This window comes from Vitis riparia, chromosome 8 (assembly GCF_004353265.1).
Source record: "Vitis riparia cultivar Riparia Gloire de Montpellier isolate 1030 chromosome 8, EGFV_Vit.rip_1.0, whole genome shotgun sequence".
Lineage (NCBI taxonomy): Eukaryota > Viridiplantae > Streptophyta > Magnoliopsida > Vitales > Vitaceae > Vitis > Vitis riparia.
Window position 1 is genome coordinate 19955180 of NC_048438.1, and position 18195 is coordinate 19973374.

Sequence of the window (18195 nt, forward strand, 5' to 3'; positions counted from 1 at the left end):
AGGATTTTGACAAATCTCAAGAGTATTTGTTAGATATTAATTTTCCACTTACTCTTGATGGAAATGAACAGAAAAAACACTAATTTGTTTGCTTCCACCTTCTCCCTAAAGATAAGTCTTGCATTTGTTCGTTTGTTTGTTTTCAACTTTTGTATAAGTTTTGTGATTGAAATGGCTACATATCGAGCATTTTTAGCAAATCTTCTGGTTTCAATGCGCACTCTTCATTTCAAGGTGATTATACTTGAAGCAATTGAATAACACTTTGTTTATCTCTAACAAGCTTCTAGATTCTAACCAGTTTCTGGGGAACATTTTGTAACAAATGCACAGAAACATGGTCTACAACAACTAGCTTCCAAAATTCAACAAAAATGTCTATCATTTACCCTAAAATTGCAATGGAGACACCCGTAATATTAGTTAATGTAATCAATGAAAAGAATGAAAATTGGGGCAGGAACACCTCAGGGAGTGGAGGATGAAGTTAGATCAGATAAATGGAGACCGATCACTGAATCAGATGATGTTCAGGGTTCTGCATGCCTGAAATAACTGAATCATGACAAAGGCGCCAATACTCTTTGTAGGGGATGGACATCCATGGCATTGGTGCAGGAAGACCAGTCCCCAAAGTCGATGGCATTCTGCAAAAGTTAAAACTGTGAGTTATGTTTAATCCTACTACATATGGGAAAAAGAATTGAAAAACAGAGCCATAATGATACAAAGAGATAAGGAAAATTCACCTTCTCCCAGTGAGCAAACCACGAGCTGATGACGTGATAAATGACCCACGAACACCAGAAAACATGTTTTTATAGTGAGGTAACAGTATTTGTCCTGCAATTTATTTTACCATTTGAGTTAACACCACAAGAAAGCAAAGGGACAATGTTATTCTAACACCACAGTCAAACAGAGGGAACAAGACACAATAAACAACTAGATGGTTCACTTTCAATGCTAATCCTAGTCCAGAGGACTTCTAGAGTAAATTGTTTTTTACTTAGAGAGAAGGTTGTATTAACTCACTCTTATCCAGCCAATAACATATCAGAATCTTGATGGGGAAGAACATTCCAAAACAAGGAAGTCTCGATAAACAAGTTCAAATTTAAAGTTGCTAAAAGCCATCCACATATTTGAATTATTCAAAGAAAATTCAAATAAGCTAAAAGCAAAAGAGTAAAATTCTGATTGTCTGGAGTCAGATATACAAATCCTTTTAGACATTTTGCTTTGCCTGATCAAACCAACACCACTATGATTTCCAAAAGAAAATCCAGCTAGTCCCGGAAGGCAAGCTATCATAGACAATTAAAGGCCTTCCTCAACAAAATAAAACCCATGAACCCCTGTTGTTGAAGATCATATATTATTTTAACATATCACCTGCCCCCATCAGGACAAAGTAGAAGAGTTCTGAAAAATCGCAGAATGCCTCACCTATGTTCAAAAGGTTGCTGCGAAGAAATGAAACCAAAACACTGGATCTCCTTTCACTTGAATCCTTTCTTTGCTGTGTACCCGTAGATGGTGAACCAATTTCATTAAGGCACCCAATCTCTGGAGAATCAATGGCATTACTCTGAGAAGAGATAATTTCAAGCCATGTCCCAGAGGGAAATCTTCTCGGGCTCATCAACCAAAGGAAAATTTTGCTATAAGGTGTAGCATGTATTATAGATATAGTGATCTCAACCAGTATACAAAGAAGGCAGATGGTTGTATTCAGAATGGTGAAAAAAATATAGAAAACAGAAGTTGTTGGTAGTAGAAGTAATAGTGGTGTAAATAGAAGTGATCCAACTATGTGTTGCTCTACAGTGTAGTCATAGCTATCGAGCCTTCGACGAAGAGGATTCCACTTTCGACCCCTGCCAATTATTATGCGACTCAGTAAGAAACTTGACCCAAAGAAACTACTACTGAGTAATTAATACATAACATGATCTACTGCACATTGTCCTGGTAAGATATTATTTGAATCTACCATTCTTTTGATCAGAGAATCTGGCATTTATTCAATTAAAAAAGAGAAGAAAAGAAAAGATTTATGCATTCAGGTCCTCCATTCAAAAGCAACTGCACAAGAATCCTCTTTTAGGAAAAAATAATACTAATGAACCAGACCATATAAAATATAGCTCCACTATAATTAGTAGAACATCATTTTTGTCACAAATGCAAATTGAAGACAGACCTTCTCTGACATGAACTCTGGTCTTTCTCCTCTAGATACTCTAATGGCATTTTTCCCATGGTAATTAATGAGACATCAGACAGATGAACAAGAATATGGCAAAGAAGAGTTTCCACCTCAAAGTACAATTTAATTTCCTTCAACTACTTGACAGTCTCTTATATGAAGCAGGAACCACAAACGGCATTACCTGGACATCTCTGATGAATATGCTTACTAATTTATGTATGGATTATTTAGCAGGATAATTTTGCTTTTGGCTGTGAATCATTCAAGAGGCATCCTAGAGTTCATTCAGTAAATGATGGAGAAATGCCGATAAAAGGCTAAAAATGGATCTTAATGAGTCATATGTTTGTCTTTATGCTAGTCAGAAGATAATGGGCCGTCTCTTGGCTTAGTTAGCAAGCCAGTTTCATGACAGATTTAGTATAGGATCATCATATCAGATCCAGCATCAGAAATATCATGTATCAGATCAAAAATCTGGTGAAGACCCCAAGCATATTTCATCCTCAAATCTTGCTTATAAGGTATAATAAAAAATAAGGTGTCTCGTGTATGAAAATGGATTAGCAATGGCAGTCAAACATCACCAACTCTTAATACTTCCAAGCATTAGCGGCCATTTAAATGTGTCCTAGAAATACAAAAAGAAAAATTATACAAGTTCGAAGGAGAGAAGATATAAACACAGCCAAAGCAGCTGAACAAGCATAGAATAAACCTCTTAGCACAAAGAGACCAAAAAAAGATCAAACTAACACTGCTACTACCATCCATAACATCCATGGCCAACTCCAACACTTAGAAAATCCTCATACTTTCTCTTTCAAAGGGATAATAGAACAGAAAAAACTGATCATCACAAAATAGCACAACCATCAAAAAGCACCAAGAATGATTAATGGGGACAGGTTTGCTTCATAACTCATTGGGCACCCAAAGAACCCTAGCTTTTAGCCCTTTGGGCCAAGCAAATCCGTTGGTTTTCTAGAACAACTCGCATTGATTCTACACTTTCTTTGGAAAAAGAACACCAGTAGACTTATGGGACTACACAATATACACCATAAAATTTGTCTTTTATCCTTTTTGCCTATTTTGGGCTTCTTTGTATACTTCATGTGTACTTGCTTCACCTTCTCTAAGGCGCTTTTAATACATGTCCTCTTTTTGCCCATCAAAAATAAAATAAATTTGTATTTTATATTTACATAATTGGACAGTCAGCATGGTCCAACAAACCAAGCAAGCTTGGTTCTTCCAAAATTCATCAGGTCTGGATGGGTGGTTAAACCTGCTTGATAAGTTTGAAAAAAGTGAATTTATCCATAAATTGTAAAAAATGTGAGCGAGTGTGACAAAACAATTTCAATAATTAAACACAGAATAGTGGATCACAAGTTTTACCCGAAAAGGCGCCATAGAGCTGCTAAGGCTTGTATCTGCAGTGAATACAAGAGTGAGAGGAACCAATTTACACTTGACACATGTAGTGTTGCCAGTGCAATCATGTCTATCATCAGAGCAGCAGGTATGGTCACCCCTAAAATAATCCCAGATATGGCAAGCCCTTTAATGAAATAAATGAAGAGGAAACCCATATGGAACCAGAGGGTAGACCAGATTTGGATTGCATTAAAAGAAATCATGCCAAGAATTCCTGCCAGCTCTGTGTTTAACTTAAATCCAGCCGGTACTCCCATCAACCACACACAGCCTGAACGCAATAAATTGTTCGTAATATCGTGTGCAAATTTCAAGACACATAAGCAAGCAGATTCTGCATGAAATAACAATGCCAACCCAATCAAGCTCCCCAAAAAAAGATCAACCACGATACATGACCACATGGCATGCCTATGTAATGCAGCTTTCTCCGCATATTCCACGCATGACAGGGACCTTATAAATCAAATAAAGTCAGATTAATGAGGGAAGAAATATGAAATAATATGACTCCATTCCAAACACTACCATAGAGGAAACATTGTCTAATATACCAAGAAACAACATATCACAGTATCATCTAGAAGATCTCCAAGGCTAAAATAAACCTGAACATGTGACAATGCCATCTGAATTTTTTTAGCCAGTATAAATATAAAAAATACTTAAGTATTATACTAGAAATGGTTGAAATTGGTCAAAATAAATTTTAACACGGCATGGAATCAAACAATTTTCTTCTTTTTTCTTTTTTCATTTTTTCCCTCGTTTTTGTTCTACATCCTCATCTCAAAGCCTTGCCACATGAGGCTTGTGATGAAACTAAATGTCAAGACATCTTTTGTTGCATCCAACATTAAAGAAGAAAAAAATCCCTTTAATTCATTAAAACAATAAAAATAAAAAATAGAAAAAAAAATGGGGGGAGAGAAAAAAAACCTTGTATAGGATGGAAATTGTAACCCTTAAATATCAATTAAAGAATTCCAAATTGCAGAGCCTTACAGTACCTGTGATAATCCCCTCTAAGGAAAATTGGCCAATACAAGATCTGACAACAGCGGATTCGGATATTTTTCCACGTATTACAGAATGCCTTTGCTAATATGATGCATATCCATGATTCCGAACCATAACTTGCAAAACGACTGAGAAGCTGAAGAATGATATAGAATAAAGTGGAAAATGAAGCCACGGAGATGGCAAGTAGGTTCCATATTAAGGCAGAGAACCTGAAAATGCAGAACATAGGCCATTAAACATTGCGGTAAAGGGGAGAGAGGGGAAGGGGGAAGCACAAGTGCTGAAGGGATTACATGCAGACAATGGGGAACTGAACAGAAGATCTTTTGGGCCGCACATTTCTATCAAAGAATATTTTAGCAGCATTAGAACTGTTGATTGCCAAGATCACAGCATCCTATATTTGGAGAATCCAGAAAACAAAGTAAGCAAATAAACAACTGAGCCAAATGCCAAAAAGACAACTCCATGAAAATAATACCAGGTCAAGGAGCGACTGCTTTTGGTGAAGTTCATTAACCCACTTGGGTTTCATCAGAAGATTTTTTACTTGCTCAGAAGAACTTCCAAAACACAACAAGAAATGGTGGACACCAAATCTAGGAGTCTCATACACTACTACCTAAATTTGTTCAAACAAAAGCAAGGATATTAACACCACTGAAAATTACGACCAGAAAAATAGAAGATGTAGCAAAGATAATCATGACTTACATACGTGAACATCACAATCAAAAACTATTTGCCCGTTCCAATGTATGTGATGCAATCTAGGAATCCAATGAATTTCACTACCAAAATATTCATGAGAATCATATATGAACTGCATCCAGTTACTATTTCCAATAGAAGCTTGCCTACATTGTTCTAATAACTCGCCAAGTTTCTGACATCCGCAGCTCCATTGTCCATAATTTTCTCCAAATCCGTCTTGATAATTCTGCAAATTGATATGGCCATGAATGTTCGACTTTCTTTGATCATCTTTGTCCATTTCAATGCTTGACAATTGGCCGTTACAACTAAAATCTGCTGCACAGTGACCCAGAGTAGTGAAAGCTGATGTTTCTTGAAGAAATACAGGCATGTTTTCATTCGTACAATGGAGGATCCCCTGAAAAAAGGAAATACAAAGCACTGTAAGAAAATTTTAGCTAAAATCCTTTCAAACAGTGAAATAAGAAGAAAATTATGTGCCCATTGCAAATGACAAAGCAACTAGCAACGTGAAAGTAAAACAAGCCCAAAATGTTATACCCAGGAATGAATTATAAGTAGCACCTTGTTAATGGAAAATATTGTACCCATTAACGCTGTTAGGATATGGACAAATAAATTTCGTATAAAGAAGAACAAATATGAATGGAGATAGATACAAAGCAAAAGATAGAGGCAATGAGGTTTCAAAAAATTGTATGCAGTCATCTTAAGTATCATAATGTTGTGTGTGTGTGTGTGTGTGTACTGATACTATGAAGTTCACTTCGTGAACATAAAGACAACCAGCAATAATTTGGACGAGTAACAACTTGGTGAATATTGGGGAAAAGGTGTGTCAAATACTGAGAATCATTCAAAGACGATTTAAGAATAATACATGAACCTGTTAAAAGATATTCACAAGTTTGATTGTTATTAAACATATAATCAGGTTTTGTGAAAACTTTTGTGAACTTGTGAAAAAGCTTTTAAATTCATTTCCAACCATCCGCACACTGGATTATAGGTCAGGTCAATTCAAATCCCGTACTTGGCTCATGAAAGAAAAAAAAATGGCAGAATAAGGAAATTCAATTATGGTTTCATACCTGAAGACCAGATTCGTTTTTAGACAGTAAAACCTCATCAGCAGCGTGGGCTACAACGACATCCAGAGAAGCCGAAGAGCAGGAAACGAACCACCCAAAAAGGGCAGTGGAGGATGATGGTCTACACAAAGAGAGCTGCTTTGGCCACCAAACCCTACACTTTCTTCTCATTTTCATCTCATGGTATCAGCGTGGTGTCTTCTTAGATATCAAGAAAATCCAGCTATCGATGAAAGCAGACGGGTTTTATGGTGTTTAAGATGAAACAGCCGAAGAATTACTGGTTCCCTCTGTTTGGTTGATGAGAAAACTGAGGAAAATGGAACATAAATTTCATTTAATGCTGGGATCTAGTTGGATGCAGAGAAAAATTAAGAAAAAAAAACACTAAAATTTAAGTATCAGGGCCAGCAACAGCTTTCTGTTTCCGAAAACGGAAACGACAAAAAATTGAAAACAATGGGAAGAACATGTTCGGCATCGCATTTCGAAAAAAAATAAATAAATAACATTCCCAAATCTTCCTGGGAATTGACGCCTTCTGGAAACTAAAAATGAAAGAAATTAAAATTTAAAAAATATATCATGATTTGAAGACTTAGGGCACGAATCAAAGAGTTTTCAAAGAATGTAGCCGTTTTCATTTCCGTTCCAGAAATAGGCTTTCCAAAAATTTCGCACCCTGAGTTTTGCAATCAAACGAGACATAAGCATGATAATCGTACAAACCAAACCCTATGTCTGAGAGAGTGAGAAGAAGCTCATTACAGAGGAAATCGCCGCCATTGCCGTCGTAGCTTCAACTGAAAGCCAAAGCTTGTTTAGCGGAGAGAGCGAGGGAGCAACAAAATAAAAGTGTTTTGCTTTCTCTGTCCTTGTTTTCTTTTATTATTATTATTATTATTTTCCCCTCCTTTTTTCATATTAATGATTGTAAATAAAAAAATAAATATGAGAATTAATACACATTGATTACATTAATAATTTTAATCATCGATTTTAATTAAATAAAATTGGGTAAAAGATATGCCAAATGTGATGGGAATAATAAGAAGAGGAAAATGGTATCGTAATTTGGCCGGCCCAGATATTCCAGAGGTTTAAATGTGAGCAGAGGCCCAAACTAATAAATGGGCTACCCAAAATGCAAACAGGCTTCGACGACTAAGCCCAAATACCATCTTCGTATGTATACATATTATTATAATAGTTGAGATCCGGAGGCCAAGGATACGATATCGTGACAAGGAGAAGCATCTTGATCAACTTTATCTTTTTCTCCTTTAAAAATGGGAATGAATCAGACTACAAAAGATATGCGAATTTTCAAAAATTTATTATAAAAAAAAAAAAAACAAACATTATTTAGAAGATCCAACGCCTTGATTATAGGGACGGGTGGGAATGTGGGAACCGAATCTCAAAAGTGGGAGAACCCTAATCTCCATGTGATTCAACGATTTGTATTTATTTTACAGCTTTTTTCCTTCTTTTTCTTTTTCTTTTTGAAGATCAAGTAACATTCCAACACTTGCATTCAAACTAGACCTAGGAGTTCATCATTTATTGTCTAGTATTTTTAAACAAGACTTAGCTATCGTTATCAATAAATTTGATACATGTATACATCAAATTAAGATTATTATTTTTGTCTTGTAACATACACAAACAACCTATTTGAGTAATAAACTCCAAAGATATCTATCTAGGCCAAGCTAATTAAACATTAATTGACCTCTTTTCCACCATCGTTAAATTAATGATCTAAATTAAGTATTAAAATTTTAATTTTAGATGGTCAATTGTCAATTGACATTAGAATTATGGGTGCAATTTAGACGGATTAACCCGAACCCAACCCAATGTTTGAACAGATTTTGACAATCATTTTCAATATTTTAAATGGACTTAAGTTAATTTTTTTCACCAAAACTCAATTTTGGTTGGACTCGGGTTAAGGTTTGAACAATTTCAACTCAGTCCAAATCGATTTAATATTTTTATAATATTTATAATATAAATTACCCTTATATAATAATATTATTTTTTATTTTTAAGAAAAATATCATATCATATTATATATTTATATTTATTCTTTTATTATTATCCTTTTTTTTTTTGATTTATTATTTAAATTTTCATCTAAATATTATACATGAAATTTGCATTATACAATTAGACCAATTTGAATTCAACTCGAGTATAACCCGATTAATCTAAATTTAACCCAATCAACAAAAATCTAACTTTAACAACCTGATTTCAATCCAAGTTTATAAAATAAAATTGGGTTGGGTTATTTCTTAATTCAAGTTGAACTTGGAATTGGTCATCAATACGAACAAGTCGTCCAAGTTACAACCCTAATTAAAATATGTTATGAAATGAAATTTAAATTCTTAAAAATATATCAATGGAAATCAAAACCTCTAAAGAAATTAGAAAAATAGAAGATGATGCGAAAAAATTTATTTTCCTAAATCTAATTTAAATTGTTTACCTTTTTTTCCATCTTACAATTTAAAAATTTAAAAGCATAGGGCCTTTATTATTTAAAATTAAAAAAATGTTAAAAGATAATAATAAATAAAAAATGTCTGATCAAGGTCAAATAGAAGGAAAATAAAGAAATGAGGTGGTGGGTCAAGATGGTTTAACAGTGACATGGCATGATTAAGATGTATGCCATTTACGTGGCAAGGTGGCTTCACTATAATGTCATTTTCGTTACATTATTAATCATACTTTATTAAAACATCTGTGTGTTTATCCCACCTACCAACAACCCATGTGAAATTTTGCTTATAATCGGGGCCTAGTCACCTAAATTGGTGCCACCATCCATATCAAATCATTAACTTAATTCAATTATCTCAACCGTCCATTCTACTAAACTTTATTGATTAGGTAACTTCCTTTTTCTATGATAATATGTATCACCCATGTTGACTCATGCCCCATCACACTAAAATCAATGAATGTTGTTAGATCCCAACTCATTCTCTGACGCAAATGTTTCCAATTTCATTATTATTATTATTATTATTTTTTGGGTGTTGATTAATGAAATGATATATTATTGTTTGAGACTCTCATTAAATATGGTAATGATATTATTTATTTGTAAAAATGATTGCACTGAAATCAAAATTAAGATTTTTATTTGGATGCTTCTGTTTGGGCTGGGCAGCTCAAGTCGGTAGAATTGATAGTGGGTCACACACGGTACACGTTCACCGACAACCGGCTGTTGACCGGCTGCAAGTCGTGAACGACCGTCTATAGCACGTGAAAGACTATCAGTGGGTCGGTTCGGTTGTTCCGAACCTGAGGTTCGGCAACCAAGCCAGCAGGTGCTGGTCGCCTTCTCTATATAAATGGACTCCCCCAGACATATCTCATACGAGCCTTTCGTTGATTGGTCTGAAAGAAAGAGCATAGAGATCTTTTCCTTGCCAGAAGGTAAAACTCAGTTTCCAAGATGAATCACTTTTTTTCTTTTTCTTTTTTTTTTTTTGGTGAATTTTATTGAGTGATGAATGGTGATTTTGAAGAGGGGGTTTGGGAGATCTTGTGGGTCTATGAGGTTTCCGGCAATAGAAATTGAATCTGCTTCGACTGATAAGTTGTTAGGTTGACTTCTACCTGGGGATCTGATTGTTGGTATTTTTTCGTTTTTCATGAAATTTTATCATCTTTGGTTCGTTGTTGTAGGTAGAAAATTACATGATTAATATTTTCAAAAACCCAAAGAAAACATTTCTAGGAAGAACAAATGCCTACCGGAAAGTGCTTGAATTTCGTGTTTTCGGTAGGATTGTTGTTTGGTGGGTGTTTTTGGAGACTCGACTGAAGGAGGGAGGTGGATTAAGATCTGTGATTTCGATTTGAGTTTTAGCGTAGGGAGAAAGGTTTGAAGATGGTATGTTTATACTAATTTGGCGATGGAATTGTTTCTTTGTTGAATCGAGATTTGTGATCAGTTTGGGGAAGGTGATTTTGGGGCTTGTGACCAGTACGCAGTCTTTGGTGGTAAGTGTGTTGACATCGAAAGAAAACATTTGGATTCACCAACAATTAACCCCATGTAGAGAACGAGGAAGCACTGTGAACAGATTTATTTTATAAAAGGTTTAGCGCAAGAAACATTTGATCGATCAGCTGGTTACGGTGAAAATTTTATCTGGATACAGTATCTGCATATGAAGAAATTTAGAATATGCTTTATTATCAATTCATCTTGAAACCTCAATCCCATTCGGTTCCCTCATCGGGAGATACCCATATTATAAACAAGCTAGACAAATTATATTGGGAACTCCATATGCTGCCTTTCTTATTACTTGTTTTATGTTTTTCTTGTATGTTGATTTTTGTTGGGCAGTAAGCAATATTCAAGATCTGAACCTAGTTTCAATATAGGACTGCCTCCAAATATTGCTATCTTATTGATCAATGTTTTTGCTTTTGTTTAGATAACTTTGGGATCAAAATCAAGAACAAGGGTTTAGAGCGTGGAAATTGGAGATGGCATTGGTTACAGGAGGAAGGTCAACATTGAACCCCAACGCCCCTCTCTTTATTCCAGCTGCTTTCCGCCAAGTGGAGGATTTCTCCCCAGAGTGGTGGCAATTGATTACCACTTCAACATGGTTCCGTGATTACTGGCTCAGCCAGCACCAGGAGGAGGATATTTTTAATTGTAATAATGCTGATGATGAATTTGATGCCAATGACATTGCTGACCTGCTGCCAGATGCATTTGACTTTGGCACGGAGGAAGACTTCTCACACATGGAAGCCCAGTTTGAGGAGTTCATTCAATCTTCAGAAGCCGAAGAAGCAAATAAACCATCTCACCTTGCTTTGAATGGAACGTCGGGAAATGGTTCAGCTATGGATGAACTCTTATTGGCACAGCGCCTGATTTTTTTTTTTCCCATCCAGCATTTCAATTATTATATTTTTCTGGATTGATTTTCATATCATATCTGAGTAGTCTCTAAAGGTATTAAGTTGGGGTTTGAGTTGCAGGTTCAGCTGTGGGGATGGATGTGAATGCACTGATGAAATTTACAAATGAAAGGGGTCCCAAGTCTCTGGCAGAACCAGCAAAGTATCAGGAGAAAGCAGGCAGGTGCATGAGCCCAAAATGCAGCCCTCGGCCCATCCAGCAGCCCCGCTGAAGGGTGTCAGCTTTGCCAGGGTTCCAGTTAGCAGATCATCCAAGGGGGTCCGAAAATAACTTTCTTAATGTAGCTTCTGTATAGAGCTAGGTTGCGTCCAACTCGTGTATCCCTTCCTATTCAGTCTCATGTATTTTTCTTCCACTTAACAATAGAAACTTCCCAGAAAATGTATTAAAAAAAAGTTTCAAATGAATGAAAAAAGAAAAAACCCTAAAATTTGTGTTCATGCTCCCCTCCCATTTTCTCTGTAAAATCTGCAAGAGAAATTCTAATGGTATCATGTTGTCAAGTCCGTTTCAACCTTCACGTAGCGTTGCAAAACGTCATATTATTGTGCAAGTTCAGTAATGACATCCACATCATCTGCACTCCCAAGATAGTGCGGGTGGCGGAGGGGAGCTATTTCATGCTGATGATGATTGGGGTATTTTAAGATTTTAAGATAGCCAACTTCAGCCTGAACAAGCTTGAAGTGGAGAACAATCATAGAACCGCAACACTACTTTATGGGAGTGGATTGATCGAAAATCTATTAGGCATCATCAAGGGCAAAAACCAAACTAAATTTTGGCAGCAGGAGAGGATCCCCCTATAAATTACTATTTCTGGAAAATGAAACATTGCCGGGCTGCTCCTTTTTTTACCTCTCTTCAGTTTCCCTGGATAATTTTTGGTACAACCCATTTCAACCATGCAATGCAGCCGTTCTACTAATAAATGGCACTAAGATTATGTTATTGTTCCTTAGAAGAAAATGAAAATGCTTCTGTTGATAGTACAAGGATATACATCTCAACTAACATTGTTTCACACTACCTCTCATTGATCCCATCTTCCACCAGAAGGAAGGACACTGCATCAAAAATCCTTTTCTAGATCTGGAAAATTACACATTGATGGTGGTTAGCTCAACCATGTCAAAAAAGTGTCAAATATACTGTTTTTTACTTTGGCCAAAAGCCACCAAAATCTATTTCCTATTGAATCCTCCAGTTTCTCTCATCTATATGTTTAACCATGTTGCTGACAGGAAGAGTGACAAACTGACAGCCTTCACTTAACTTTCAAGTAGACATCTCTGAAAGGGATGTTGTACTCTCCTCTTGATCTCTTTTCCTTGCTTCAGCTTCAAGTTTAGATTGATTGCCAATGGCATCAGATATAGCCTTTGGTAGCCAAAACCCAGGTCTCTCAAGGAATGGTGCTCGATCAAGAACCAAAGGTTCGCGTAGAATTACCTCAATGCCATCATATGTCCATAATGCCAATGTTGCTTCACCTTTGAGACCCAACGAGAACCAACCCAAGCCAGCTACTGCAATATCTATGCTGTTCACATCCCAGCTTGCTCCAGACACTTTGATTTCTTGCTCTTCCCATTTTCCTATTTCTGAAACTCGATCCACTCTGATAGGAGGCTGAGATAAGAAACCAGCAAGAAGAAACATCTAAATTAAAATTTTCTGTAGGAACATTTAAGAGCTTAACAAATTCATGATACCAACATAAGAAACAATGGAGCAGACACTTATTCCTGGATAACATGCATTTCTTTAAAATATAATCTATAGATCTGTATATCACTTTCATAAGTAGGATATTGTAGCAGTGTTACTCTTTAACCGCTATTGGGAAGAAAATTTTTTAGTTGGCATACAACTCTAATAAGTCATAATAGTACTTCAGTTGCAGGGTAAATCTTAACCTCCATTTCTAATTTAGAACATCTCTTGATTTTCAAAGTTATTTTACTTTAAGAATAAAGGTGGCTATCACAGGGAACTTGATGCAGTTGGTTAAGCTCCAGCCTCCCCTAATTAAATCAAAGAACAAAATATTTATAAAATATCAAACTTGGGTTTTAACCAAGCAAATTACTATTTTATGCATCACTGGACCAAAAGTTCAAAGTGCGGGTCCTGTTGAGAATCGCACGGAACCATATGGAAAGTAATGACCCTACTCGTGCAAACCAATAGAGAGATTGCATCTTTTTTTTTTTATCAGAGATAGAGAGGTTGCATCTTATTTGGACAATATATATCAACAAATTAATAAGTCTTATTTGATGGATGATAGGACCAAAATTTCAGGAGAAAGCAGAGACCAATAAGTGCCACATGGAAGTCATAGAACCATATCAACAATGATAATACTATTTCTGCAAACTGATAGAGAGATGGTATCTTATTTGGGCAAAAACTTACCTGCAACCTAACTCCAACATGCTTTCTCCAGATTTCATCAGCATTTTCTATCTTCCCCATGTGTAGAGAAACATTTGGTGATGCCCAAATTGTGACATAAATTGTTTCCACTGAAGCCTGATTAAGGTCTAATCTCATTAAGCCACCAACATGAACAGCCTGCCCAGCCTGCAAAGTAAACATGCAAAGCACATTAGATCCATCGGCAGGCTGTATTCTAATGGAACTAGTGCCTTCCAAATCGAATAAATACACCATGGTGTCTACAGATAGAAGCTTCCTTGCCAATGATGTGATAAATGATCGAGAGAAAAATCACAAAACATGACACTAAAAATACTAAAAAGGAGGAAAAAAAAAACTTCACATTTTCTACAGAAATATCAAGAGAGCTTAGTGTTATGATAAAAGATTCTCCAATTTTCCTCCTTCCACATATACCTTAGTTGTTGACTCATGTTTTCTTAAGCATTCATCTTAATCCCATTTGTAATAGGACAAAGTTAGTATGATTAAGAAAGTGAACATTGCACCTTAATGTGCAGTCAATTTAGATAACCCTTGGTCTTTTGTTGGATGCTCAAGCTACTTAAAATGTGACAATCTCTGACCTGGCAGACAAGCATGATTATCAAACCCGTTCATCATGCCGAGTCTGGAAAAATTTTGAAAACCAAAGCTCACTTTATCAAATAAAAACCAGAACTTCAAGTGGAAGAACCACAAGAAGAACTAAAAGCTAATAATAAAGTCAGGTTCACATGTCCCTCAGATATCATTTAAAGACAAAAAAAAAAAAACAAAAAAAAAAGTCCAGGGATCTGGATTCAAATGGCATTTGTAGTGTTCTCCATGCCATTCAATACAACTAGGCATTAGATCTCTAAGTAGTTGTTGACAGCAGTCAAATTTTATATTACTTGTCATAAGCTTCTGCAAGTTATTCTCAGTAAGTACTTAATGAAACATTTGTGTTTCTATCTGTATAGAAAGATTTGGTCCTAACAAGGAAGCAGTTATGATAACACACAGCTTACCTTCATCCTATAAGTCCGAGGCTGTAGCTCCTTCCGTATCTCAGCCATTTTCTGCTCATCCCTATTCAATCTCATGGACATTAAATATGGATGGAGAAGCCCTGGGGTGTCATACATCTTCGCCTTGGCTGACAAAATCCCTCCAATTCTCAAAATTCCAAGAGTTGTCCCAGGAACAGCAGCTTCTGTAAGCTTTGTGAGTTTCACTCCCTCTCTCTTTGCAAATGTGTTGATAAGAGTAGACTTACCTGCATTCTGAGACCCAATAACCCACACATTTCCACGAGGGCCAGCCAATTCCTTGATAAAAGACAACAAATTTCTGACACCCAAATCCTTCCGGGCACTAACCAAATAAACCCCACTTAGCTTAGGTGCACCTCCAGCCTTGGCCCGATTCCGTACCCATCTATCTAATCTAGTTGGTGAAATTTGTGATGGGAGGAGATCAACTTTTGTAGCGACAAGAACAAGTTTAGGCAATTTTCTACTAACCTTTGCCCCAACTCTGCTCCCCTCCAATGCCTTGAACAAAGACTTTGCTGCCCGTTTTGGAAATGAACCATCAAAGTCAACACAATCAACCACCATAACTACAACTGTGGCATCAGCAGTCCCAGTGGGTTTCATCAACCGGGTAGCAATCAACCTATCAAAATCAAAATCGGGTATTAAGTTTTCGGCCATCTGGTTCTTCACTTGCCCATAATTCCTCAAAGAATGGCACCTTGCACAAACTGTAACCTCCTCCCTCTCTTTCTCAGCCTCCCTAGCCATTCTCTTCTTCTCAGACTTTGAGACCCTCTTCTTTTTTCTTTTGTTAATAGTCTCCTCTGTAATATTACCATATCCAACACCTGCTGGAGCAAAACCATCCAAGTCCAGATCGTCATCTTCACCCTCCAACTCCGATTCCCACTCATCAGAATCCCAATCAAACTCATTGCCATCTTCCGTTCCCAAATTGCTTTCCTCCCCATCACTTCCTTCAAATTTACTCTCAATATCATCCACAACATCCTCTTCTTCAGAACCCAACTCATCGACCCATAAACCCTCCATATTATCCTGACCCTCTGGCATTTCTGTTAGAGTCAACTTTCTTTTTTGATAATAACCAGGAAGATTTGGGTCTTCATCTTGCATATAAACTCCACAACCAGGACAAATTTGGCCATAGCTCTCATCCTCATCTCTTCCTTCACTCAAAATTGGGTTTCCACCAACTTTTCTTGGGTTTTTCCAATTATTTTTCTGTGTTTCTTGAATTGTGTATTTGCTCTTCACTGATAACGCAACAAATGAAAATTTGATGTCGTTCTTCCTGCTATTTTTTCTCATTCCTGATAAGAGAGTATTTCTAGGTAGTAGGCTTTGGTTTTAAAACCAGAAAATGGGAGAAAATGAACAACGGAAAACTGAACTCACCTGTAAAAAGACGAAACGTTGCTGTTGAATTTCCTTCTATTACACCATCTTCGAAAAGCACCGGGCTAAGCTTTGCCCGCGTTGAAGGGAGACTCACCGAAGATAACAAGATTGCCATTGCTTCAGCTCCCGCCAGTGGCGCCGTATCTGCCAAGGCTGATTAGCTTGGATGAAAAGATAATAGATTTCGAGAAAAGGGAAAAGCGCGAGAAAATCGTTGAGGCTGCGTTTGGTGGACGGAATAGAATGGGATAGGATAGAATAGGATATCCTAGACGGGATTGGATATGTATTCTAGGATATGTGTATTCTAAAATTTTGTATCTCATTCTATAAAAAAATAGATATCTTGTAATATAATTCTTAGGGATATGTTGGATATTAAATCTAATAAATATTATATTCTAGTATAACATATCCAAAAGCATATGTAACGTAGTACTTATATTTGAATTGTAAAATAAATTTGAAAAATAAATGAACTATTTATTATTTTCTAATATTTAAAATAAAAATATATATTACATTTCAATACTTTTTGTTTCAAAAAATATGAAATTTCTCTTACAATTTAACAATATTCATTATTGAAATATTTAAACTTTATAAATAACAAACTTTATATTATATTATTTAAAACATACAAATAATTAATTAATTATATTAAATAATACAAATGTAAATATTATTTCAAAATATATTTTATAAATATTTTAAAATTTTTATTTTTCATAAATGAGTAATATAATATATATATATATATATATATATATGGTAGGTTTACTATTATCATATCATATATTTGGTTAAATATAAAATAAAATAAGTGACAATAATTTATCTTATTTTATCATCAAGATATGAAATATTTATCCTACATCATATTGCATCCACCCAACCCAATATAACTTAAGATTAGGTTTAATTCACTAGATAAGATAGGATGGAGTATGTATAATATAAAATATCATATTTCATTTTTGAAACCAATGTTTGGTTAATCTTGATTTTGATGATAACAAAACAAGGTTTAGAACTAATGAATATATTTCAAGTGTAATTAAGCAAGACGATTTCCAAAGTGGCAATCACAAAGACATATCAAACCAATGAGAAATCATGAAGAAGAAGACCACCTCAAAGATAAGTGTTTTTCAAGACCAAAGCTTCATAAGATTTCTTTGTAAGGTTGTTGGTGCACTAGGATTTTCATACATTACATTATTTACTTATGCACCAAAATCATCCAATAGTTATTTTGTTTTAAATATTTGAAGAATTTGATGATTTCATGTTTTCAATTAAAACCTTGTGTTAAATGTTTTTCAAACTTGTTTTAAAAGGTTTTGAGTTGAAAAAGTTGGTTATTGAGCCAAAAAACGGCTCAACCATATGAACCGGATGAGGAACTGGTCGACCGCAAGCTCAACCGGTCAAGGTCCAGGTCAACCCCCAGCTCAACCGGTCGAGGGTGCAAAAAAATTTCTCTTTCTTCTAGAACGGTTGTTCAACCGGTCAAGGTTGAACCATAACCAGTTGAGATCCGGTCGAGGTTCGGTTGAGGCCCAACAGTCACTTGCCAAGCATTAAATGCTAACGGCCAGTGAACCGGTCGAACCCCCAAACGGCTAGTTTGACTTTTCTCTTCTATAAAAAAACTTCAATCTTCATTGTTTAAAAAGCTTAACCTTTCCAAACCTTTCTTGATTATATTTTAGCATTGGAATAGTGTTTTTGAGTGCACCATTGTTCTAAAACTTGCATATCTTTAGTGCACATTTCAATCCTAGTTTTTTTGTATCATTTGAGCTTAAAGTTCTTGTGCTATGATTTTTGTGAGATCAT

General features: G+C 35.7%; 3 protein-coding genes across 5 annotated transcripts; 1 reads left to right on the forward strand and 2 right to left on the reverse strand.

Annotated features, from left to right (window-relative positions):
- Nucleotides 1-223: 223 nt before the first annotated feature.
- On the reverse strand, nt 224-7346 carry LOC117920809. Of its 3 annotated transcripts, none has more exons than XM_034838449.1 (10): nt 7258-7346; nt 6490-6799; nt 5400-5795; nt 5163-5303; nt 4975-5078; nt 4669-4890; nt 3620-4114; nt 1450-1880; nt 750-843; nt 224-647 (listed from the first exon to the last, which is right to left on the reverse strand). In XM_034838449.1, exons 2-10 carry the CDS (start codon nt 6664-6666, stop codon nt 512-514), a joined length of 2196 nt encoding a protein of 731 aa, XP_034694340.1. In that variant the 5' UTR covers nt 6667-6799; nt 7258-7346; the 3' UTR covers nt 224-511. The 3 variants fall into 3 exon arrangements, with proteins under 3 accessions (XP_034694340.1, XP_034694341.1, XP_034694342.1); XM_034838450.1 differs by having other exon boundaries at nt 7215-7309; XM_034838451.1 differs by having other exon boundaries at nt 7219-7297.
- A 2503-nt stretch (nt 7347-9849) lies between these two features.
- LOC117920298 (protein EARLY RESPONSIVE TO DEHYDRATION 15) lies at nt 9850-11904 on the forward strand. The gene is made up of 3 exons (XM_034837731.1): nt 9850-9951; nt 10965-11377; nt 11524-11904. Exons 2-3 carry the CDS (start codon nt 11017-11019, stop codon nt 11673-11675), a joined length of 513 nt encoding a protein of 170 aa, XP_034693622.1. The 5' UTR covers nt 9850-9951; nt 10965-11016; the 3' UTR covers nt 11676-11904.
- A 490-nt stretch (nt 11905-12394) lies between these two features.
- LOC117920297 (GTP-binding protein BRASSINAZOLE INSENSITIVE PALE GREEN 2, chloroplastic) lies at nt 12395-16514 on the reverse strand. Its single transcript, XM_034837730.1, has 4 exons — nt 16351-16514; nt 14923-16265; nt 13886-14053; nt 12395-13096 (listed from the first exon to the last, which is right to left on the reverse strand). The coding sequence occupies exons 1-4, from the start codon at nt 16466-16468 to the stop codon at nt 12743-12745; spliced, it is 1983 nt and encodes a 660-aa protein (XP_034693621.1). The 5' UTR covers nt 16469-16514; the 3' UTR covers nt 12395-12742.
- Nucleotides 16515-18195: the final 1681 nt, after the last annotated feature.